Genomic DNA, 26,895 nt, shown 5'->3' on the forward strand with positions numbered 1-26,895 from the left:
TCCCAGCACTTTGGGAGGCCAAGATAGGCGGATCATTTGAGGCCAGGAGTTTGAGATCAGCCTGGCCAACATGGAGAAACCCCACCTGTATTAAAAATACAAAAATTAGCCTGATATGCTGGTGCATGCCTGTAATCCCAGCTACTCAGTGGCTGAGGCATTGCTTGAACTGGGGACGTGGAGGTTCCAGTGAGCCATGATCACACCACTGTACTCCAGACTGGGTGACAGAGTAAGACTCTGTCTACAAAAAAAAAGAAAAAAGAAAAAAGAAGAATTAATCAGTAAGAAGGGTTTAAGACAAAATTTCCAGTGGCAGCACTGTTTTGATTTTACCAAAAAAAGCTTTACTCAAAGAAGTTACGAGGAAAGGAGATTTGTTTTGCAGAACAGGTAACTCAAGAGTGGCTTTAGTAATGTAATAAATGACAAGAATACACGTGACATTTTAAAATAAAATTGCTTCTTATAAGCAAAAGTGTTCACAGTCCTCCTAAAAGTTGACCAAAACCCCTATTTGTGTTTCCTCTTTGATAAAATAGTGGTCTAGCTTCTGTTCAGGTATTACTGACATTTGGCCAGGTTATTTTTAGTCTGGTGCATTTTGCTAACAAACTAACCTTAAGGCAGGTGTATGAAAACTAAATCTTACAATTAAAAAGAGGGATATTCTAAAAGGGAGAGTCAAACGCCAACTATCTAGAAGACTAGGCAAGTAATATAAATGATAAGGAGGCTAAGAGAAAGGACTTAATGAGAAGCTGGAATGGCTTCATGAAGAGAGAAGCACACATGTACCATCAGCGAAGTGATACAGTGCAATAATGTAGGACCAGAGTTCCAGGATCTATCTTCCTCTTCTTCAAGACAAACTGGAATTCTTTTTTTTCCCCCCAATATGGGTAAATACTCATTAGGTTGTAATCGGTAATCAAAAGCAACGTCTACGTATCAGCATATTTTACTTCATATCACTGAACATTTCATATTTTAATTATCAGTATCTAATGTGTTGGGAATTGTTACCAAAATAGATAATATAGCTATAACAGGAAATGTTCTGTACAAATATTAAGACATCACCTTTTCAAATGTCCAATGCTTAGAACCTCTGATTAAACCAGCTATAATTTCTGCAACACATCGCTGGGTGCTTTCATGTGAATCTGCAACCAAACGTTCTAAATGGGGCTTCAGAACTGGCAAGAAAGCATCATCAAAATTCCTGAATATACCCTATAAAAACAAAGACAGCTCTTCAGTATTCAAATGACTATGATCTCAATTATAATTATAATATGCCTATAATTATTCTGTACATTACGAATGTGCTTCAAAACTCTAAGCGCTCTCCCCTTTAGAACTAACTGCTTTAACAATACCGGTAAGTTAAATAGTTAAGAATACTGTCATTTTACACATCACATTAAAATGTAACCACTGAAACAGACATTAATAATCTTTCTGATTAAAATATCACACCTCAAAAAAAAAAGCAACTAAACATAAAACACAAAGTTATTTTTTTTCTTTCTAGTGCCAATTACAACAAACATTAAACATAAATACATTCATCCCTTGGTGTACATGGGTAACTGGTTTCAAGATCCCACCCCAGAATTCTAAAATGTTCAAGTCCCTTACATAAAATGGTATTGTATTTGCATATAACCTATATACACCCTTCTGTGTATTTTAAATCATCTTATGAGTACTTACAATACCTACTACAATGTTTCCTAATTGTATTATGTATTGTTATGTAAATACTTGTTATAATGTGTTGTTGAGGGAATAATGACTGACAATAATGACAAGAAAATAACTCTGTACATATTCAGTGTAAACTCCAGTGCCATTTTAGATAAAGACAGACTTTAATAAAATATTTAAAAGTTATGAACCTACAAACTGAATAGTCACTAAGCATTACAAAGAGGATACGTAAATAATACACTTACCTTAAAGAGACAAAAACGTCGTGGATTAAACTTATCTTTTCCTTTTCTGTCTTCTAATGATAGAAAAGTAATTAACTGTTCAACAAATTTGGGATCAGAAAAATGATCAAATATAATCTGTTCTGCCTATAAAGTTAAAAAGAAGAACAATATTCAGGGTTTAAAATCCACTTAAAAACATTATTCTGAAAAAGTTAAAATTACAAGATTTTGATACTCAAATGTAGGCTGTATTTTTGTTTCAATGAATTTTTAGTTCTCATAGATTACAATGATTTCTAAAACCAAATATCTCCCTCTAAAAAACCTAAATCAGTAAGAATAAGCTAAAAGTTTTCCTTCACATTCTCAAGTTTGAATCCTGTTTCTCACACTGTGAATTAAAAATCAACAAATGTTCTGCTTGGGAAATGAAGACTAAAAGCTACTGTGACACTTGGTGTGCAATTTATTAAAATCCCCAAAACTATAAATCAAGCCCCAAAAATCATTTCTATATTTAAGAAACACCAGAAGTTAAAAGGTAGCCCGTTCAGAATCAGAAACTGTTACAACACCATTACCTTTAGGAATATATAAACTTAAAAATCCTTTGTCAATTTTCTTTTTTCTTTTCTTTTAAGACAGGGTCTCACTCTGTCACCCAGGCTGGAGTGCAGTGGCACAATCATGGCTCATTGCAGACTCAACTTCCTTGGCTGAGGTGATTTTCCCACCTCAGCCTCCCGAGTAGCTGGGAATACAGGTATGCACAACTACGCCCAGCTAATTTTTTTATTTCTTGTAGAGACAAGGTTTTGCCATGTTGCTCAAGATAATCTCAAATGCCTGGGCTCAAGTGATCCACCTGTCTCACACTTCCAAAGTGTTGAGATTACAGTCATGCGTCATGGTTCCCAGCCAAGTCAAGTCAACTTTCAAAGTGAAGTAAATTAAAAGAAGTTTAAGAAGTTTTAACCAAAACCTACCAACATGTATTTATGGAGTACCCATAATTTATATGCAATAGAAAACTAAAAATCAGTTATTAACTTTTCCTTCAAAAAGCCTGTATCAGAACTGATACAAGGAATGAGCAGCAAACTACACAATGCAGTAGCCAAGGGAGTGCTGGATGGGGTGGTAACTCAATCTTAGATCCATCAAGATCTATGTCAACTGGCGCTAGTATAAAGGGGTTGGGGAGAAAGGATTACACAGTCACCAATATTTATGCAGTGCTATACTGAAAAACACAAATTGTATTAAGAAAAAAAAAAGAAGAACTGAAGTGAGGTTGAGATAGATCAGTGGCCAAAAATAAGATGCATTTTAACCATGGTGAAATGGAATGCTTACCTCTGTCATATCCTCCCTGCTTCTGCCAAGCTTAGGCTGCTCTTCCACACCAGCATAAACAACCATATTCCTATATAGTAAGAGTTCGTATTTATAATACGCATAGAAAAAAATATTAGAGCTTCATGGATAAAAGCATTAGAAGGCACTTTTAATGAACTCTAACTAGATGCTAAGTTGGGGAAATTAGTAGAGCAATAACAGTCTAGGTCTTAAAAATCTATCAGATCACTGTGTCCTAATAACAAATAGAGTCAGTAAGAGAGAAAAATATGTATTTCTCTGGGTTGGTTTAGGCATATGTATTATCAATAGGTAGGAATATAATTTAGAGCAGCTATTAACAACCTCCTTAGCCATATAACCATGGGATTCAGAAAGGCTAAGGGTTTTAGTACAAGGAAAGAGGCAGGAATGAGGCACAGCATTGGCAGGAGCAAAAGAAAGAGAGGACTAGGGAAGGGGAAAGAGAAAAGAACCTTCAAGTGCCTCGGAACCTCCCCCAGAATCGAAATATGATAAAACAGTTACATCAAAGGCATTTAATGATAAGGTCTGCATTAAGTTACTACTTACTTTGGCCAGGTGTAGTATCCCCAATGAGTTTTTTCCACAAAGCAACTTGACTCCCATTCTTTTTTAGTTCTTGGTATGGTTTTGCTATCATAATGCAACCAATGATTATCTGGCCTATCACCAGCAGTAATTTGGGTGGGTTTAGGATATCCACCTAAGGAAAGGACAATCGCATTTTGATGAATTTAAAAACATTCACCCAACAATTATTTTCAAAGTTCAATCAACAGTACCAGTGTAACTTTGTCTTCACAATACAACACTATTAAATTTTCTCAAGGCAAGACCACACAAATATGAGAAATTGGGGGCACATTTCAAAACAGAGAAGATGGGATTATCTACTAAATTGTGTTGAGTCACTTATTTTGGGGGAGAAGATCAAGTATGAAACATAATTTTGTTTAAACTATTTAGATCTGAAATAACTTCAGACTTACAGGGCTCAATGAATTCCCACATATCTTTCACCATGGCACCCCAAATTTTGACATTGTACCATGCATAGTTTGATATTCTCTCTCTCTACACACACATGCTTATCAAAACTATGAGAATAAACTATAGACACCATCTCAAATAACCAAAATATAATTCTCAAAAAAATTTACATTAACACAGTAAAATTATTTCATCAACAGACTGTACTCAAATTTTGACAGCTGTCCCACTGAATGTACTTTTTACATATTAAAAAAAAATTTAGGCCAGGCACTGAGGCTCATGCCCGTAATCCCAGCTCTTAGGGAGGCAGAAGCAGGAGGATAGCTTGAGCCCAGGAATGAGACCTGCCTGAGCAATATAGTGAGACCCCACTCTCCACAAAATGGAAAAAAAAAAAAAGAAAAAAAATTTAAAAATTTTCTTCTAGACTACAATCCAGGATTAAACATTGCATTAAAGAAAATAAAGACATCATATAATTAAATGTAAAGTTTTAATCCTGGATTGGAGACCAGAAACATTTTATTCTTTTGAAAAATTCTGGTAATACAGTAAGGTATAAAGAAAATTCACCTTGCCCCTAATCCCACAACCCAGAGAGAAACATTTAACAAACTAATAGCAGGAATTTAAGTCTTTGAAATACAGTTGATGAAATAATTAGTGTAATTGTTTAGTGGGTGAGATAAATAATATGAAGACAGAAACAGTCAATCTATTTTTGTAAATACTTATCACTAGTTTTTGCTAAGTCAACTGTTTCCTTCATAATCTTATTTCATATTCTGTGTGAATATCTGTAGAACAATATTTGAGGTCAAGAACTAGAATTTATACATTACAAGAAAATTTTCTGAGTTTTATTGGAAAGCACTATTAATTGCTTTCGGTAGTACTCACTGATTTCACAAGGGTTAATGGTCAGCTTTTTGTGGGTTCTTTTTAGCTGTTTAAGGATACCGGCAACAGCTGAGATAGCCATCTAGAAAAGAAAACAGGTAAAGGTACGCATTCATAAAAAAATTTTAAATCACTTCAGTGTTTGCCTCCTTTACTCAAAGCACAACTGGATTCTGTTTCTTTAAAAAAACACCTCACCTATTGATATCTGGCAGTACAGCCATATATGAGTGCTAAATCTGACTTGGAATGAAATATTTGCAGTTCTTACTCCACAATCTTGGTCCATGAGAGTGACACTTTCTTTGTTAAACCAATACCTGCTCATTCTTCAAATCTTAGCCTCAGGGTATATGTAAAGGTCTTTCTCCAATGCATCAGCTTAGGCCATCTCCCCAACCCCTACCTCACCTCTAACACTTGGGAGAGTAAAAACCCATACCCTTAGGTTTCTTGCCCCTCCTGAAACACTGCACACCTAATTTTCTAATTTTTCAATCGTTCCCATTAGCCTATAAACTTATTCCCTGCTATATCCCCAGTGTTCAAACACAGGGACTAAACATGTCCCTATATATTTGTTAGATGAATCATTATCATCTCTAAACCAATGGGGTGAGATCTCAAATCAATATACTTCAAGATATTTATTAACCAAGTGTGTATTGTTTGTGAAGAATTTAAAGACTTCAAGTACGTACATATTCTTAAATCCAAGACTGTAGCTAAAACAAGGTACCTACCTTTCGAACTACGATTGCATCATGGTTGAGATTCTCAACAAAAAACCGTATGGCACGAAGAGGCAAGACTCGGTCATCTCTCAGCAGTAGAGACAGCAGCCCAATGCCTATATGTTCAAATTTCCAGGGCCTTAAAAGAGGGAGAAATGACAAAGTATATCACACATAAAATCACGAGAATAAAAAAAACTGTATGTGAAACACATTATAATTTTAAGTTGCTTAAGAATTAAAAAAGGTCTACTGAAGAACACTGCTCCTACCATTAATCTCAAACTTTCCCTCCATCTCCTCTCCTCTTAATCTGCTGCCAAATACACAAACCAGAGTATAATTTTTTTTTTTTTTTTTGGTGACACAGTCATTCATAGCCTTCCATGTAGAAAACACCTGTAGTATTTAAGATAAATGCTGTGAGAATTATAAAAATCTTTTCCACTTACAGGTTTCTTTGCTCCACACCATCTAGCAAGGTATCTACCAAATTTTCATAGTTCCTTAAAAAAAAGAAATCAGGTGAGGTATTATTCTACTATAATTCTAAAATGAACATCAAAAAATATTACAGAAATTCAAATTCTAGCCAAATTCACCCTCCTTCCTCATTTCTCACCACCTGACCGTAAAGGACCTGGTGAGAAGCAAGCCAGAATGAAAGTAAACAGGTGAACAGAGATGCTGGGAAAAGCTCATGAAGGGCTAGGGAGAGGAAACTCAACTTTTCCTGAGTGATATGCACAAGTAACTCTGTAAGTAGTAATCTATTAATTGGCAGTGGTACACACACACACACACACACACACACACAGTACACCAGGTATCTGAAATATATTAGGTAGGCTGTAAGAGTTTATTATATATAGACATTTCATAAAACAACAAATAGGCATACTCATATACTAATTTTAAGGCAAAGACAAAATCAAGTTAGGAAGACCCTTGCTTGAGGGTCATCACTGAAGCATTTAAGTGCTTTGGTACCAAGAATCCAAAAACAATTATTAAAATCCTTGATACCAAATTTGACCAAAAAGTCATTACTCTTATACAAGAACTATAAAATGATACATTTGCTAAACTTGAATTTAGGATTTAATGACTGATGTGTACCAGTTATGTAGTTTCTGAAATATTACTACCTTTAAAAAATGAAAGATAACTCACTAGAAAAAAAGATATGATAGTGAAATAACTTTATGCTTTGTTTACTTGAGACAGGGTCTAGTTCTGTTACTTAGGCTGGAGTGCAATGGCACGATCTCTGCTCACTGTAATCTCTACCTCCCAGGTTCAAGTGATCCTCCCACCTCAACCTCCAGAGTAGCTGGGGCTATAGGCACATGCCACCATGCCTGGCTAATTTTTGTATTTTTTGTACAGACAGGGGTTCACCATTATTGCCCAGGCTGGTCTCAAACTCCTGAGCTCGAGCGATCCTCCCACCTCAGCCTCCCAAAGTGCTGCGATAACAGGCATAAGCCACTCCATTTGGACTTATTTTTAAGATGGTGTTTTATAACTCCAGAGCTTAAGAAGGAAAAGTAGGAACCTTTGTAATAATTATCTCTGAACTTTTTCATATTTTTTTCAGAAGTCAATGTGTAAACATCATTAAGCAGTTATGGTATATATCAATATTTTAGAGATGTTAAAAGCTTACTATCAGCCAGGCACGTTGGCTCACGCTTGTAATCCCAGCATTTTGGGAGGCCAAGGTGGGCAGATCACTCAAGGTCAGGAGTTTGAGAGCAGCCTGGCCAATGCAGCGAAACCCCATCTCTACTAAAAATACAAAAATTAGCTGGGTGTGGTGGTACATGCCTGTAATCTCAACTACTTGGGAGGCTGACACACAAGAATCGTTTACACCTGAGAGGTGGAGGTTGCAGTGAGCCAAGATCGTGTCACTGTACTCCAGCCTGGGCGACAGAGCAAGACTCTGTCTCAAAAAAACCCAAAACTTACTATCTATAATGTCATCTACCGAAGCACACCATTCATCAATTACCTTACGGCATCAGCATTCTTTTCTTGTTGGCGTTTAATTCCTTCCTTAATTTTTTCTGGGCTAAGCAATATCTGCTTGATAGAGGGGTTTTTTGACTGCTGAAGTAATTCCGCTATTGCAACACATGATTTTGGAATCTTGTTAAAAAGAAAAAAGCAGGAAAAAAAAATGAAGTTCTGATGCATACTATGTCAATGAACCTGGAAAATGTTATGCTAAGTGAAAGAGGCCAGACACAAAAGTCCACATATTTTATTATTCTATTTATATGAAATATTTAATAATGGGCAAATTTGTTGAGCGAGAAAGTGGTTTCCAGGGGCTTGGGGTATTGAAGAATGGCAAGCGACTGCTATTAGTTACTGGTTTTCTTTTGGGGTGATGAAAACATTGTGGAGGCCAGAAATGGTGGCTCATATCTGTAATCCCAGCACTTTGGGAGGCCAAGGTGGGAGGACTGCTTGTGGCCAGGAGTTCAAGACCAGCCCTGGGAACATAGCAAGACCCCTGTCTGTATAAAAAAAAATTTTAATTTTTTAATTAGCTGGGCGTGGTGGTGCATACAGTCCTAGTTACTTGCAAAGTGGAGGCAGGGGATGATTATGCCGCTGCACGCTAGCCTTGGAGGACAGAATGAGAAAAAAAGAAAAAGAAAAATGTTCTGGAATTTGAGTGGTTACACAGCGCTGTGACTATACTATTGTGGATACAACCTGTATATATTAAAAGGGTGATCTTTATGATATGTGAATTATATCTCAATTAAACATTTTCTTTCTAAAAAATATAGGCCAGGCACGATGGCTCACGCCTGTAATCCCAGCACGTTGGGAGGCCGCTTTGGGTGGATCACAAGGTCAGGAGTTCGAGATCAGCCTGGCCAATATGGTGAAACCCCATTTCTACTAAAAATATAAAAATTAGCTGGGTGTGGTGGTGCGCACCTGTAGTCCCAGTTACTCCGGAGGCTGAGGCAGGAGAGATGCAGTGAGCCGAGATTGCGCCACTGCACTCCAGCCTGGGCAGCAGAGGGAGACTCCATCTCAAAAAAAAAAAAAAAAAAAAAAGTAGAATCTAATGACAGTCGCAAATAGCAAGCCTGTGCTTGATTTAAAAAGGCATATATTTAGACCAGCGGTTTTTAAAACAGGGGAGGGATGTCAACCATAGTCACTTTAGGCAAGAGAGGGATTCTGATACACTCACCCCACGTTCTGAGGGGGTATAAATACAGATTTGCAAGTTCTTAGAAAATCTGCTATAACTCTCAACCTGAGCACTATTGAAAGTTATATTCTTTAGTCTTTCATTTGTCAAATCATTCTATTTTAGTTTTCTTCACTATAAATTACGAACTTAGTAGTTGATCTTTTGTGACTCTGGCTAGCATTGTAAACCTCCTAAAATATAATTAATTCTATGAAAAAATGAAGCTGTGGTTACACACAAAATAAGGGTGAATACAACAAATTAATAACCCTTTGTGGAGCCCTACCTGTCTCCCCACCACGCTCCGACTTGCTACTCTATCCTGTTATCTATAATAATGATCAATGAAAGTACAAAAAGCAAACAGGTAACAAATGCTTTAAAAAAAAAACAAACACTGGAATCAAATGCCAAGAATATTACTGGGAAAAAGGCAAGAAAATAAAGGGCATTTTAACAAGGCAGGATTTCCACTAAAACTTGAATGAAAGAATGGTTTTGCTTACTGTGAAGTCCAAGCCAATTGTTTCATACTGCCTATGAATCTTTTCTGCAAGATCATCGAACAGTCTCACTATTGATGGCTTTTCCAGGGACATTGCTTGGCTAAGCCCTGAAGAAACAATCGCTGGCCAAGTCTGTACAATACAGTCCCAATCATGGAGGTTTGCCAAGCACACACCACTGTGATTTCCAAGGAGACAATACAAGGCACCCTGCAGGGAAAAAAAAAAAAAAAGTTTATATGGGAAATAAGAGGCATCATCATGTAGGTGTAGCCAACGCACCTACATGTGGGTTTTAAATGTGTATTGATTACTTAAATGCTTAACATTGGTTAGGAAAATATGTTCACATATTTAACATGTTACTTTTAGAAACTTGAGCCTGACAAATTTAAGTGGCATCCATTAATATTTTCTCTAGGTCATTTAATACAGAGTTTGGGACAGGTGAGGTGGCTCATGCCTGTAATTCTTGCATTTTGGGAGGCCAAAGCAGACAGATTGCTTGAGCTCAGGAGTTCAAGATCAGCCTGGGCAACATGGCGAAACCTCTTCTCCACAAAAAATACAAAAATAAGCTGGGCATGGTGGCACACGCTTGAGGTCCCAGTTCCTCAGGAGGCTGAGGTGGAAGGATCACTGGACCCTAAGAGGTCGAGACTACAATGAGCCATGTTTGCGCCACTGTACTCCCGTCTGGGTGACAGCGAGACCCTGTCTCCAAAAAGAAAAAAAAAGTTTGCTCAAAGAATGCCTATTAGTAAGGTAATAAAGAAATGTAAGGATGTTTCTAAGAACATATATTCCATTCTAATTTTCTTCAACTATATCACAAAAACCACAAAATGTGCCACTCTTAAAATTTAGAGTCTAGGCCGGGCGCGGTGGCTCAAGCCTGTAATCCCAGCACTTTGGGAGGCCGAGGCGGGTGGATCACGAGGTCAAGAGATCGAGACCATCCTGGTCAACATAGTGAAACCCCGTCTCTACTAATACAAAAAATTAGCTGGGCATGGTGGCACGTGCCTGTAATCCCAGCTACTCAGGAGGCTGAGGCAGGAGAATTGCCTGAACCCAGGAGGCGGAGGTTGCGGTGAGCCGAGATTGCGCCATTGCACTCCAGCCTGGGTAACGAGCGAAACTCCGTCTCAAAAAAAAAAAAATTTAGAGTCTAATATTTGATGTCTGAAATAATTTAGTAAATAGTTAACATGGGTTGCTGAGTAATTTACAAAGTACACAAAACTAAACTATACTGCATATTTATTACTCATAAAAGTCCAATTAATCACAATGATTCTGATGACACCAAGTATCCTTTGATGACAGCAGGTTATCATTTCTAAAATGCTCCTTTTTCCTAAAAAGAGTTATTAGTATCAAAACATTTTGATTTCCAATTCACCTCACTTGATTCCAATCTAGCTTGTTACCCACCTTGTATTCCATTCCTCTTACAGGTTCTCCATAAGGTCACTGAAAATCCTGATTTTGTTGACCTAATAAGATATTTTTCTATTTTGACCGTACTTAATCTCTCTAATTTTGTCCATTTAAACTGCTCTCATTAAGGTCAACAACAGAATAGTCAATGAGTCAAACCTACAACACTCTCAAATTACACATCTGCATCAGGGGTCAGCAAGTATTTTCTATAAAGGGCCAGAGAGTAAACAGCAAAGCCATTTTCTCTGTCTCAACTACTCTTCTCTGCCACTGTAGAATGAAAGTAACCACACATAATACATAAAGTAATGAACATGGCTATGTTTCGATAAAAGTTTTGCAAAAGCCAGCAACTGAGCCTAAGCTATAGTTTATTGACATCTGTCTTACAAGCTTCATGGAACATGTTTAGGGCTCATCTTAATTATCTACAAAAAGCAGTGACTCTACACATTAAGTCTTCCTTCTAGAAAGACCTCTCCTTGCCTTCTGTGATTCTTATTTCTTGATATCTTCCTTATTTCTTAATACCTTTCTGACCTCTCCAGTGTCACTCAGCTCTTCTATTTGGCTTCTAAAGGAGTTTCTCAATATATGCCCCTTGCTCCTCTTCTTAATCTCCTCCCAGGCTTTCTTATCTATGCCCATAGCTTTCAATCATCATCAACATACATGGAAATGGTATCTTCAAACTCAGATGTCTAACTGTCCACTTGATGCTCCTCTTAGTTCACTGGAACCACTTCAAATTAAACTAGTCCAAATTAACTATGTCATCTACTCTACACACACACACACTCTCTCTCTGATGTGCCCAATGACTAACTGTACGATCCAAAAACTTAGTCATTTTGACATTTCCTTTTTCCAGTTCCCTCATTTTCAATCACCAAGTCCTATCTGTTCTCACTCCTAAATCACTCTCAATCTATTTCTTTCTACCTGACAGTATAAGTAATCATTATCTATTACCTATACTCTATTACATCCCCATAGGATGTAGTATTTGCCTTATCTTGTATCATTTCCTTTCTTCTCTACTCCAGTTACATAAGCTTCCATACCATCGCTCAAACTTATCGTATTTCTTCCTTCCTGTCTTAAACCCTTCCTTCATGCTGGTCATGCTTCCCTAAACTTTTTGGTCCTTCATCCCCCTCTCCAATAGGCCAGCCAAGCTACTTGGCCACTAGCACTCAAGATAAATAATTCTTTTCCTCAGGGAAGTCTGCTTCTTATATTTTCTTCATCATAATACTGATCACAGAGGTAAATAAGTAAATAATGAGTCTCCTCATATTGGTATAAAAAAAGTTGATTATATAAAAAAATAAAATGGATGAACAGATGCGATAAAGCAAATACAGGAACATCTTAAATACAGAATGTCAATGGTGAAGATATGGATGTTTACTGTAGAGCTGTTTCAACTTTTCCGTATGTTTGAAAATTTTTACAGTAAAACAGAAAAAAATTCCTATACCTTGAATTGCTGCTGTGTGACATCTTGTCTATCAGGCCGTAAGAACTCCAAAACCAAGGGAATTATATCTCTGCAACAGAAGTTGTATGCTCCCAAGGCAGCAAAAAATGTTTGCTGAGCCTTATTTCTCACCTGGAAGAAGTATTATTAACAAAAGACTTTTATTAAATAGTAAAGTACAAAGCACTATAAATTATCAAAAACAGTGATAATTTAAATGTTTTTCTAACTAACAAAAAAAATTTGAAAGCACATACCCTAAAAAATGATTTATCTACATATTAAAAGGGGAGCACATCACTACCAATCAAATCCATGGTTTAGGTTACACTGATTGAAATGTGTTTGATAGAGGGAAGACTGAATAGAAGCAATGTGCATTTGCTCAGTAACATAGCTGCAAGTCATCAGCATACTACGACACCTTTTATTCTCAATTACTGTTGATATCAAGAGCAGATTTTCACTTCTGTCCACACAAAGAAAATTAAAGGATTTCCAGGAACTTAAATAAACCAAAACAAACACACAACAACTTAACCTTTTTAAGGCAAATCTTAAGTATAGTCTCACATATTTTTGACCCAAACAAAACATTCAGTATAAATTTACAACCTTTGAACTAGTTAAATAGTAACGGAAAATAAATGGTTATAGTAAAAGCAACACATTGCACATATTTCAAACTTTTTTTTTTTTGAGATGGAGTCTCACTCTGTCACCCAGTCTGGAGTGCAGTGGCATGATCTTGGCTCACCGGAATTTCCGCCTCCCAGGTTCAAGTGGTTCTCCTGCCTCAGCCTCCCATGTAGCTGGGGCTACAGGTGGATGCCACCCCACCCGGCTAAGTTTCGTATTTTTAGTAGGGACAGGGTTTCACCATGTTGCCAGGTTGGTCTTGAACTCCTGATCTCAAGTGATCCACCATGCCTGGCCTCAAATTCATTTTAAACATTACTTTAGAGAGTCTCTGAGTTAGAGGCTAGGTACAGGTTGAGTATCCTTTATCTGAAATGCTCAATTGGCCAGGCATGGGGGTTCACACCTGTAATCCCAACACTGTGAGAGGCCCAGGCGGGCAGATTGCTTGAGGCCAGGAGTTTGAGGCCAGCCTGGGCAACAAAGCGAGACCTTGTCTCTACTAAAATTGAAAATAATTAGTCTGGCATTGTGGTGCACACCTGTAATCCCAGCTATTCCAGAGGCTGAGGTAAGATGATCGCTTGAGCTCAAGCTCAAGCTCAAAGCTTGAGTTCAAGCCTACAGTGAGCTGTGATCACACTGCTGTACTGCATCCTGAGTAACAGAGAGAGATCTTGTCTCAAAAAAAAAATAAAGTAAAATAAATGCTCAGGACCAAAAATGTTTTGGATTTTAGGTTTATTCACATTTTGAAATATGTGGATTATAAACTTAGTGGGTGAACATCCCAAATCCAAAAATCTGAAATCTGAAATGCTCTAATAAACAAGAAGTTTTGGATACTGGAGCATTTTGAGTTTCCAATGCTCAACCTGTAGCTAATTTACATTATTTTACAAAGATAGAATAATTGGTTACACATGTCTTTTTCCAGTTCTCTGGGCTTGGAGATAATCTCTTGTTCCTACACTATCTTAAAGGATGGACCTCACAATTCATGTGGTAGCAGCTTCCTAAAACCCAAGCATAATATCTAGAAGGAATTATGTGGCCTTCATAGACTGGACTTCAAAATCTGATTGAAGTGCCAACAATATCACACTAGCACTATCTTTCAAATTTAAAAAAAATGAGAAGAATTATAAACAGAAACATTAAGCATTACAAAAAAATGACTAGCAAACTTAGCTTGAATATATTTACAATTTGAAAGCTGTTTTTTATGCTAATATGAATTAAGAGAGCCTAGCTTTTGGTTCTGGTTTTCTTACTTCCTGGATGTGTGACCTATGGGAGAAATTACTTACTCTCTTGTTAAAAGCGGGATAGTAAGAATGCATGTAATCAAATGGGAGGGAAGGGGAGTACAGTGTTTGCGTAAGTCTTACCTGACTGTATGAACTTGTAGATAAGCGAAGAAGATCTCTGATCATATCTTGATGTATCTTTTTATATTCACAACCCTCAACAGTTAGCGTCCGTAGCTAAGAAAACAAGTGCAAAGTATTTACTAGAATTTAATTATGACAACAAAACTAAATACTCATCTGGAAAACTGGCATTTAAAAAGTCACCATGACTGAAAAAAATATTTACCTCATGCTGTAACATTACTCTATCAATCAACAGTGCTCTGATATGCTGTTTTTTCCCATGGAGCTGGAAAACAAAGTAGCAAGAAACACTTCAACATTTTCGCTAAATGACTTCAACAATGAATGCCTCTAAATACCTTAATAAGGATCAAAAAGGCCCATGGTAGGCTGGTGAGTGGTGGTGGTTGTTTCCTTTATCCTAAAGACATCCGGCTTATATAAAAATAAGCTATCTTAATTAATTTTATGGCTAATAGTAGAAACATCCCCCTTTTAAATAGCCCATCCAACACCCTGTTTTTCTCTAATAGTTTACCATTACACCCATGCAGGGGAGAGCAACAGAGTTGTGTTCTTATTCAGTAAAATATTAAGAGTACAAAAACAGCCTACTAAGAAAATTGTTCAACTCTGTTAAATCTATAAATAGCCACAGCTTTTCAGGGTAAGCATAAATGTTTACTACAAAATACAGTATTTTTCAGATTTCTAAAAGGTATCATTTAAGCTTTTGCCACATAATCTTCTACCCAGTCACCAGAGGCAGATAGTTGAGGCTCAAAACTGTTCCTCTTTCATACCATAGCTTATTGATCATCAAACCTCTCAATTCTACCATTTCCTTTCTTTTTTTTTTTTTTTTTTTTTTTTGAGACAGGGTTTCATTTTTGCTACCCAGGCTGGAGTACAATGGCGCAATCTTGGCTCACTGCAACCTCCGCCTCCCAGGTTGAAGTGATTCTCCTGCCTCAGCCTCCCAAGTAGCTGGGATTTTACAGGCATGAGCCATCACTCCCAGCTAATTTTGTATTTTTAATAGAGACAGGGTTGGTAAGGCTCGTCTTGAACTTCCGACCTCAGGTGATCTGCCTGCCTTGGCCTCCCGAAGTGCTGGGATTACAGGCATGAGCCACCATACCCAGCAAATTCTACCACTTTCAAAACATGTGATCTCCAATTCAACACCAGTGACTTGACTCAGGCTGTGGTTTTCACCTGGACTGTAATAGTTTAACTTCCCTTCTTACTTACAGTACCAGTCTCTCTGCAATTATTGATCACAGTGGTGGCAGAGCTTTTTAACATTTAGTGAGTTGAATGTTGACGTTTCCAATATTCAAATCAGATCTACTTAAGAACTGTTAATGTAACTCCCACTGATGAATATAAAACTAAAACATTTTCTCATAACAAAGTATAAACAATCTAGTTTACCCCCTACAGCCACTTGCCCCTAAAGCATGTCATGTTTTCATATCTCCTTGCCCTTTTTACATGCCATTCTTCTAAAGTATCTAGCAACTGTTGTCTAAAGAATTAACTCACACAACCTTTTTAGACTCAATTTCAGTTAAAAGTTTCTAGTATAAGAAAACTGCCATAAACATCTCCTGGCTTATGATGATACACTTTCTTCCACAGTCCCAAAGAAGCTGTCTTCTATGCAGCATAAATACATCTTTTTCGCAGATTTACATAAAGTAAAATGTTTTAAATTCATGCCTGTAGATAATTCCTCCCTATTTTTAAATTCCTTCAAGTTCTTACAAGATAGCCTCAATGGTATTGTCCAAATTCCCACTGAAAGTTTAGAGACTATCATGGAAACAGAGAGAAGATTCTGTATTAAAAAAAAAAAATACATTTTTTTCTTGTCTCACTGCAATCTCTGCCTCCCGGGTTTAAGTGATTTTCCTGCCTCGGCCTCCCAAGTAGCTGAGATTACAGGCGCCCGCCACCACGCCTGGCTAATTTTTCTATTTTTAGTAGAGTTGGGATTTCACCATGTTGGCCAGGATGGTCTCAATCTTCTGACCTTGTGATCTGCCTGCCTCAGCCTCTCACAAAGTGCTGAGATTACAGGCATGAGCCACTGCGCCCAGTCACCTTTTACCTATTTTAAATCTACTGTTTTTCCTTTTAGGGAAATTTCCTCTATATGCTGAATAATACCCAAATTAGGAGGTTATTATATATACCTTTAAAAAAAATTAGTGCAGACTTTCAGGTGAAAATACTGACCCGATTTTCCATTGATTTCTTTACTAAGTTGAAGCTTTTCCATCGGGAGTCAAATTCATGCTTGTGAGATCCTTGGAATTGCAAAAGGTCTCCAATGATCTGTGTCAAAGAGTTTCAAATTGTATTTGCAAGTCATCAATCCAAGCCTGATCATATTAATAATTATGCAACTATTAAATGACAACTGTACCTTTATAATAAGAAACAATGACTTGGTATCATCTTCTGAATTAGCAAGTATGTGGTCTATAATGGGGGAAGGAAAAGGATTTTGTTTAAAATATTGAACTACCATAAGAATCTTGAGGCATTAGTCAAGAATCCATTAGTTAAGGGGAAAAAAAATCACTGCCAATATTCTCACCATTTGGAATAAAAAACATAAATATGTGCATGCTATAGATTAAAATTCCAAAATACTTAAGAACAAAAAAGTTAAATGTACAGATATACTTACTAAGAAGTTTCCTTATAACTCTAGCAATTGCTTCTCGGTGGTTCTCTCGAGACAGATCTATTTTGGGAAAAATAAAAGAAGGTATTTTAGACACTGAATGCTCCTCAGACTATTAAAGTTTATATCAACAGGTTAGGTCAAGAAGGGATCAAGTATTGGAGAAAAAAACAAATGTGTCTGCCTTTACATAGTTGGATTAGTGGCTAGGCATGTTACAGAAACTTCTAAAACCTCTACATTTAAATTACCTGCTTATGAGCTGTCTGTCACGTTTCAAGAAAAAAAGTAGTAATAAATAAAACGACCTGCTTATAAAACTTCAAGGGGCAAGGAGGTGGGAGGGGCAAGGGGAATAAAAACCATCTTATCTTTGTCAATATTTCAAAGGCTCTAGTCACTAATTAGAGATAAAAATCCACCGAATTGTCTTCTTTTTTTTTTTTTCAGGTGGTGTGTGTCTGTGGGCTGGTCTGATGACCTCAGGTAGGTAAGTAGACCTCTTCATGGAGAAAACACAAGAACAGGGACGGGGGTTTGGTCTCCTGTAGGAGTTCCCCCATCCAGGGTTTCCGGAACCAAATGTTAAAACTTGCGCTTTGAATGAAGAGACCCCCGCAGACAGGCTTTGTGTAAGCAACATGGCTGTTTATTCACCTGGGTGCAGGTGGGCTAAGGTTGAAAAGGGCGTTAGCCAATCCATGGAATTTTCTGATTAGTTGTAGGTGACCTAAATCAAGCAATCACACCTTAGCAATTAATGTATGTAACTAACTTTAGTGTTAATCCAGCAATAAGAAAGGGTGCTAAATTTCTATTTAATGTTAGACTCAGATCAATAACAATAAAATGTTTTATGTAAATGTTATTATAAAACTTAATTTACTAGGAAAGTACAAAGTTCATTCAAATACAGGGTTACAATATTCCTATTGACAACAAGTGTAATATATAAGTGCTAAAATAATTTTAAACATAAATTAACATTACAATATATAAAAGCCTACCTTTGTACATAGAAAGCATTCAAATACAGATTGACCCAATTTCTTACTGACTGTTCTTTATATAATAATTTTCCAGTTTTTCCAAAACAGGCAAAAATGACTGCTGTGTAATTAATATTTTTTTATATATCAAAAAACAGATTAGGAATATCACAATACAAAACTACTTCATTTTAGGCTGGGCATGGTGGCTCATACTTGTAATCCTAGCACTCTGGGAGGTGGAGGTGGGTGGATCACTTGAGGTCAGGAGCTGGAGACCAGCCTGGCCACCACAGTGAAACTCTGTCTCTACTAAAAATATAAAAATTAGCCAGGTTTGGTGGCGCACGCCTGTAATCCTAGCTACTTGGGAGGCTGAAGCAGGAGAATCATTTGAACCTGGGAGGCAGGGGTTGCGGTGGGCGGAGATCTCGTCATCACACTCCAGCCTGGGCAACAGAGTGAGACTCCGTCTCAAACAAACAAACTAAAAAACTACTTCATACTTCATTGTAGTCCTTGTGGAGTTACTACCAAACATAGTCTACACAGATTTACTCAGATTAGGATTCACATACCATATTCAAGTCCAGTATACAACTTTGTCTCTTCCAAGGACACCATACTTGGTACTCTGTATAAAAACAAGAGTGCTTGCATTTATTAATAATACCAATATGAAGTATTAAAGGGAAAAGTTTCACTGCTGGAGTGTTTAAACCAAAACAAAGATAACGTTCTTTCCCACCTTCAGTGGGAAAAATCAATCTACCTTTCTCAAGGTTAATGCTGTTTCAGTAAGAATCACGTTATTTATCTTAAAGGAAAAATTTAGTCACTTCAGGAGGCCTCCTAAAGGAACATAATATTGATATCCAATATTCAAATGTAAAAGATTAAGTGTGGTGATTAACATTGATATAAAGAAAAGTCAGCTTAATAATGGTACAACAGTTAAAACTCACAAATTTTTATTTTATTTTTTTTTATTTTAAGACTAGTCAAGTGCAGAGTGGGAAGGGGGGAAAGAGTAGAACAAGGAGTTCGATCTGTAACTGACTGAACAATCAGAGATAATTCACTACCTTCGGACCTGCCAAAACTCACAAATTTTACTGAAGCATATGAATGAGACAGACTTATTCAGATAATCATTACCTTTCCTCTTAAAATCAGTCAAATGCATTTCTCCTAACACGTGCAGTAAAAAGACACTCTTTTCAAAGAAATTCAGAGGTTAAAAATCACTGTTTCCTAATTAAGATCTGCCATAAAGAATTATGTTGCCACAATCAGAGACTACCCTGAGCCTATAAGGGGTAGCCCTGCTCCGCAAGGCTACCACAAGCAGACCCAGGTAGTTAAATTCAATAAAGGGTTAAAAGTCACTTTTTACATATGCAAGAACAGATTTTATAGTCAAATGAGAATTTATATATCTGAAATCTACATTTTCTTCAGTGAAAAAATATACCTCAATTTTCGACATTTTATTTCAAAATATGAGATTAAATTCAAAGCTTTTTTTAAACAAAGAGATACATTCTAAAAGGAAAAACAGGCACAAATGAGGCAAGCATATACAGGGTTAATAAACAGCAATCTTATTATTATTGCTAATCACCAATGCACTGCACAGCACTTACCATGAAGAAAACAACATTTTTAAATCAATACATCCCCAGGTATATTGTCTACCCCCAACAAGTAGCTGAATTAAATGGGTTATCTCTACCTTAATATTTGACAGTTATGAATTCAGGTATTTATTTAAGTAACAAGTAAAAACATATTTCTAAAATGTCAGTATGTTCCTCGCCATAACCTAGTACTGAGGACAGCAACAATACCTTCTCAAGTTTCAAAACCAAGCCTACAGAGACAAAGAATGGCTTCTTTTTCACTAACTTACTTCAAAGCTCATTAAGATTTTATATTAATAGCATCATCAAACGTCAATTTGCTTTTTCAGACTTTTAAGATCAAATTCCTCTTAAAATTTGGTTTTCCTTCAACCACTGGCAAATTTGAGCATTCTATATCTTTTTGCATGATCAAAAATATGTTACATATCCAAAATCTGTTAGTAAAAAATAAAATCAGATTCCTTTACAAGAACTTCAAGTATTTACTGAAATTAAATTTCATCAAGAGAAAAGGCCTGTACTCAACAGTAACAAGAACAAAGCAGAGGAGGGTTCCCACTCTTCCCCATCCCACCCATTGTTAAAGCAAGGGGAAGTGATTGCCATGAGCCATCCCATTAGACTATGGTCGCCTCACTGCTGCCATAAACACTTAGTTTTCTGAAGTAGAAATACATAGTCTGAGTCTGCAGCTTACCCAGTCTGTATCTAATGCCATATAATATTAAATCAAGCAGGAATTTTAATTACTGTCACTTTAGTTATTGTTGTATTACACAAATAAGAGAAAGCATTCTTTATAGTCAATTATTCTCCACAGTTTTTAGCATATAAAAAAAGCCTCTTATTTGAGAATTCGAAGCTTTTCCTCTAAGAGTCCTGACACCAAATACCTTAAAATCCATGTGACACTTTGAATTGTTTCCTTATCAGGGCATTTGAAAAATTATCACTTATGCTGACTACTTTAAAAAATTCTGTGTAAGATTGTAAAGTATTAAGTAATGTATCTTAAATAAAAGCCTTATCTTCTTCCTGTACTTTTAAAACTTGGATTAAAATACAGCTTCCATATCTCTTGACATAGTTGACCCTTGAACAACACAGGCGTGGATCTACTTACAAATAGATTTTTTTCAATTAAATCTATTAGCAGGATAAGAAATCTACACATATGGAGGGTTGGCGTTTTGTGTATGTGAGTTCTTCAGGGCCTACTGTGGCACTTGAGTATGAGTGGATTTTGGTATGCCGGGGTCCAATCTCCCAACTACACTGAGAGAAGACTATATATAGGACCTATCTGGGTAGTATACATTACAGCTTTTATTTATTTTTATCCACCATAATTTGATCTCTTCTTGCCTACCACAAATTAACTGGATTAACATGTTTTACAGTAAATGTTTCTCAGCAAGTGTAGCTATTAATTTTTTTCAAGACAGGGTCTCCTTCTGCCACCCAGGCTTCAGTGCAGTGGTATGATCATGGCTCACTGCAGCCCCAACCTTCCAGGCTCAAGTGGACCCGCCCACACCTCAGGCTCTTGAGTAGCTGGTACTACAGGTGCACACCACCACGCCAGCTAATTTATATATTTATTTATTTGGTTCAGACCGGGTATCCCTGTGGTGCCCAAGCTGGTCTCAAATGCCTGGCCCCAAGTAATCCCATCTCCACCTCTCAAAGCACTGGGACTACAGGCATGAGCCACAATGCCTTACCTCTCTGATCTTTAGAAGATTTTTTGCTAAAAGAAATCTCTATCCATTACCCAAATAAAATATTATGACTGTCTCTCTTTGTGACATTATAGATCTAGTTGTGCCCAGGATGTAATCTCTGATATATCAAACTGTTCTGGTAATTTTTAGCTATGCACATAACCTTAAGTGAATAGGCTTAAGGCACTGTCTTACAGATCTATATTCTGACTAAAAGCAATAGTAACAATATGTGCAAGTGAAATCAAATTCCATCATCACCTCCCCCTTCCCCATGTGAAATCCATTGTACTCATTCATTGGTTCATTTTACAAACCATAGTATCATTTAATCTAAGGAACAATACAATTAAAAAAAAAAATTCCAGCACCACATATTGTAAATAACACCATCTATATAATAATAATAAAGTTAAATCTGCTTCATAGCTTCTAGATAGTACCAAGCCACCTAACTTATAATAAAATGTGTTAAAATATTTGTACCACTAAAAAAAGACCTATGAATTTACCATACTATTCATACCACTAGATGGCAATCTTCTTTAGATATGATTAGAGAAGAACTATGAAAATAATCACTGCTAGGAAAAAAGGGATGGTGAAAAAGAAATAGTAACATAAAAACAAAATATATAATACAAATCACATATGTAAATAAAGGCTGGGTGAATTGTCTTCCAACCCCTGTAAATAATAATATAAAATACTTCCTGTGTATAAGTGAAAGAACATCCTATCTTCTCAATAACACTTCCCCTTCCAAATGAAAAAAAAAACGTCAAAGATGTAAAACCAAGCCACTAATAGATTTTTTTCCCTTCAAAGGACAACTGTTTCACAAGAGACAATTACGCCTATTTTAGTTTTCTATTATCCAATTCAATCCTAGGTAGCAGTAACAACTATAAACACAAACAAAAAGCTGGCTCTTACGCTGCCAAGTGAACAAAGAGTTGCTAAGAGAAAGCTTACACACTGCTAGATTTTAAATTAACTCTGAAAATAAGAACTATTTTATTTCCATGTCTGACACACAAGCTTTTAAAAATAAATGAAAACAGTCAGAAGGTGAAATAAGGAGAAAACAGGGTTACTCACCGTGGAGTAGTAACTGTTTCCTTTTCTGTGTGCAGCTCCCCCAGCAGAGCTGGGTAGTTTCCTGGAGGTGCCAAGAGAGGTTAGCTAGCCCTGCCCCTCATTGCATAAGCAACACATCCTTTCACATATCAATGAAATGGTCTCACTATTAGACCTTAAGTATGAATTTCTTTCAGTGAAAAGTTAGTAAAAGCTGAGAGCCTAAGGATGATTCAACTAAAAATGATGTAATAAATCTATAAGAGGAAAGGGGGCACAAAGTAAAGAAATATTTTGAGATGACAAATGACTCCTCTACCTTGAGTAACCCTGTTTTTTAGATGTTAGTTCTTTGCATCCTGTGATAGCTGGTTAGACCTAAAAGATTATTTAGAGAATGGACTGCAAAAGAAAAAATTAATGACAATTTCAGGATTAAAGGCAAGTGTCCAAAATTCCTGTGACTCTGGAAAGACATAATCCAACTTCCACATCTATAAAGGTAGAACTATGAGTATAAACTATACCACAAATATTTCTCTTAAAACACTATCTAAAGGTTCCAAGAGCAAACTAGGTCCTATTTTAAGATTAATTCAGCAACCTGTGGTATCTGACAAAACTGTTAAAAACTCAAATTGTTTTCAATGATACTAAATAAGAGAAGAATTTAACCTTAATTACCCATCATGACTTTATTATATCCATCCTTTCAAACTGTAAACTTTACAGTAAGTATAAGATATTTAATAACCCTACACTGCTAGAGGCCTAAAGGTACATGGTATCCCCAAAGCGGATATCATTAGGTAGATCATTTACTTTTATGCTTAGGACTTGGCTTATTTTTAGTCAGTCTCTAATATAATAACATAGCACAGAAGATAGGTTTTCCCATTTAGTAGCCATTTTCCTGAATAAAGAGATTTTAAAACCATCCCACATACCCTAATAGGACTAAGTTAGATATTCTCACAGGAAAACTAGAAAGTAAAACTAAACTTTGGCTGGGTGTGGTGACTCATGCCTGCCTGTAATCCCAGCAATTCTGGAGGTCAAAATGGGCAGATCACTTGAGGTCAGGAGTTTGAGACCAGCCTGGCCAACATGATGAAACCCTGCCTCTGCAAAAAATACAAAAATTAGCTGGGCATGATGACACATGCCTGCAGTCCCAGCTACTCAGGAGCTGATGCAAGAGGATCATTTAAGCCCAGGAGATGGAAGGTGCAGTGAGTGAACCAAGACTGTGCCACTGAACTCCAACCTGGGTAAGAGGTTGAGACCATATCTCAAAAAAAAAAAAAAAAAGGCCAGGTGTGATAGCTCACACCTGTAATCCTAACACTTTGGGAGGTCAAGGTAGAAGGATCACTTGAGCTCAGAGACCAGCCTGAGCAACATAGTGAGACCTCGTCTCTATTTTTTTTTTTTAAGAAGAAAAAATAAAAAGGTAAACTAAGCTTCTAGGTATTTTTAAAATTTTTTTATATCACTGTATTCTTTCTTCTAGAAGACAAAGACTACTAATACATGCACAAGTCAATCTTAATACTGAGTAATGGACAAAAAAATTATAGCAGCTAGAATTTTACATAACTAAGATTTATGTAAGTTTAAATGTTTTAAAAAGGAATTACATGAGGCTAAATGTGGTGGTTCACGCCTGTAATCCCAGCACTTTTGGAGTTCGAGGTGGGTGGATTCACTTGAGGTCAGGAGCTTGCAACCAGCCTGGCCAACATGGTAAAACCCTGTCTCTACTAAAATACAAAAAAAATTAGCCAGGCGTGGTGGCATATGCCTGTAATACCAGCTACTCAGGAGGGTGAGGCTGGAGAATTGCTTGAACCCAGGAGGCAGAGGCTGCAGTGAGCCAAGACAGCACCATTGCACTCTGGCCTGGATGACAAGAGCAAAACTCCACCTCAAGAAAAATTAAAATACAAAAATTAGCCGGGCGTGATGGTGGGCACCTATAATTTCAGCTACTTGAGAGGCTGAGGCAGGAGAATCACTTAAACCCGGGAGGTGGAGGTTGCAGTAAGCCGAGATCACACCACTGCACTCTAGCCTGGGCAACAGAGCGAGACTCCATCTCAAAAAAACAAACAAACAAACAAAAAAACCAAAAACAATCATGAGTTACTATGTGCTTCTAAAAACTGGTCTGGTATTTCACAAAATGCATAATGTCTCATAATACCACAGCCAAACTGTTGTTAACAATAGATATTTTTCTCAGACATATTCTTAGGCATTTTACTAAAATATTCTTTACACTTAGGTGTTTCATTTTCTCTCTCGTATATTTTCCCATTTCCTATGAAGTAACTAATGCCGTAAGAGTTTTCTCTTCCTCTACTAGTTTCAAACTGATCTGCTAATAATCACCATAAATTATGCTACAGATATTCATTCTTCACACCAGGCAGTATGAACTCTTATCATAGAACAATGGAACCATCTATTGAAATTATTCTATTAGTTTTTTCAAATCAAATTAGATTTAGAAGATTTTAATAATTACTAGCCTATGTTAAAATAAGCATTTTAGAAATTTTAAAGGCTATTTTATTTTATGATACTTTGTGAGAGTTTACTGTTAAAAAAAGGTAAAAATGTTAAGACATAGGAAATAAATGTAAAAAGTTACACTTTGCCCAAAAAAAGTTTCAGCTGAAGGTAATGCTGGTTATAAATTAAATACAATTCTATTAAGAACTTTTAAAAGCCAAAGGAATTGCCAAAAGATGCCCTCTTTTGGCAATTCAAAGCCAAAGAGCTGTTCATTTATTCTTAATTCTCTTTATATAATCATTATCCCCCATATATACATGTAACTAAAAAGAACTCTAAAAATATGTATTATTCAATGATTTTTAAAAATTGAAGTTTTACTGTTTTATTTATGTATTAGGAAGCATTTTATATTTTTATCTATATATGTTTAAATACATAAACATTATGTAAGTATATTTAACATAGATTTTTATTACTTCATTTCATTATTAAATTAAATGTTCACTCTAAATGTGAAAGTGCTAAAACGCAAAACCTTTCAGGCTAAATTTATCTTTCCTCTTTAACTTTTCTGGGAAAAGCCTACGAAAGAATACTCAATATCAATTTTATAGCTTATAATATGCAGTAATATAAACTAACAGTTTATATTAGGGTGTTCATCAGATTGTCATAATACACTCTTCCTTATTAAAATGCACTGCATTATACAAAAACCTAACTGGCTTTATAATAATCAAATATATGAAGCTTTTGTCATGATACACATTTATTTCAAAGGATAAAGCCTTTCGTTTCAATTCACTATTATAATGTACATGGCATCGAGACACAGGGTGATACGAACTGCAAGAAAAGTCCCTCGGCCTTTTTAGCTGACCCTTCTGCAGTGCATCCTAATGATCACTCAGTACTAAAAATTTACTAACATGAAAAATACATGTTTTTAAAGTAAATTATGGGATTAAATGACCACAATTTAAACTGTTGACACCTTCAAGTCAAGTTCTTACTGTATTATACACTGTTAAGATCATAGGTAAAAATCAAAACTTTTAAGCCTCTTATTTTAAAATATTGTTCAAAATTAATCTTTTTTAACAAAAGTGAATTTTGGTACAATTGCTCTTATATCAAACAACAAAACTAATGAAAAACAAAAGTTCTTTAAAAAGAATTTGGCAAATTCCTAGAAACATTTAACACAGATTTCCTTACCTGAAATGACCCTAACTTCTCCTTCTTAAACTTAATACTATAAGAAGTTCAATGCCCAAGAACATTTGAAGTGGGAAAAAAAAAAAAAAAAAGGGAAATGCATGACTCCAAACAATGACTATACAACGTATGGGGAAGACATGTAAGCCACATTTTGAAACCACTTCTTGAGGGTTTTTAGCATTTTTGTTGCAAAATTAGTAAATCATTTTCCCTTTTGTGTTTTTTGAGGGGGAAGAGAGAGCACTTACTCATTAGAATGTGATTTGTACGTGATTTTCATTAACTGGCTTAGTAATTAGATATTGATGTTGAAAAAAATGATCTTAGTATACTTAGACTATTATCTACTTAATAATTAAGCTAAAATTAATATATACTGCTGATT

General features: G+C 36.2%; 1 protein-coding gene across 1 annotated transcript in view; it reads right to left on the reverse strand.

Moving 5' to 3' along the window:
- PSME4 (proteasome activator subunit 4) overlaps window positions 1-26,895 on the reverse strand; it is a 108,835-nt gene that overhangs the window by 26,914 nt on the left and 55,026 nt on the right. The window contains exons 21-36 of the mRNA XM_021672856.2: window positions 18,895-18,950; window positions 17,331-17,387; window positions 17,064-17,119; window positions 16,874-16,972; window positions 14,853-14,915; window positions 14,645-14,740; window positions 12,615-12,746; window positions 9,686-9,895; window positions 7,971-8,107; window positions 6,406-6,459; window positions 5,963-6,092; window positions 5,220-5,301; window positions 3,876-4,029; window positions 3,300-3,369; window positions 1,962-2,087; window positions 1,084-1,236 (exon numbers count right to left, since the gene is read on the reverse strand). Coding sequence (XP_021528531.2) covers window positions 1,084-1,236; window positions 1,962-2,087; window positions 3,300-3,369; window positions 3,876-4,029; window positions 5,220-5,301; window positions 5,963-6,092; window positions 6,406-6,459; window positions 7,971-8,107; window positions 9,686-9,895; window positions 12,615-12,746; window positions 14,645-14,740; window positions 14,853-14,915; window positions 16,874-16,972; window positions 17,064-17,119; window positions 17,331-17,387; window positions 18,895-18,950 — 1,675 coding nt within the window. The remainder of the gene's footprint in view (window positions 1-1,083; window positions 1,237-1,961; window positions 2,088-3,299; window positions 3,370-3,875; window positions 4,030-5,219; window positions 5,302-5,962; window positions 6,093-6,405; window positions 6,460-7,970; window positions 8,108-9,685; window positions 9,896-12,614; window positions 12,747-14,644; window positions 14,741-14,852; window positions 14,916-16,873; window positions 16,973-17,063; window positions 17,120-17,330; window positions 17,388-18,894; window positions 18,951-26,895) is intronic.

The sequence above is a fragment of the Aotus nancymaae genome, unplaced genomic scaffold (genome assembly GCF_030222135.1).
Source record: "Aotus nancymaae isolate 86718 unplaced genomic scaffold, 86718_ANA_hifiasm-v0.15.2.pri h1tg000057l, whole genome shotgun sequence".
Taxonomy (NCBI): Eukaryota; Metazoa; Chordata; class Mammalia; order Primates; family Aotidae; genus Aotus; species Aotus nancymaae.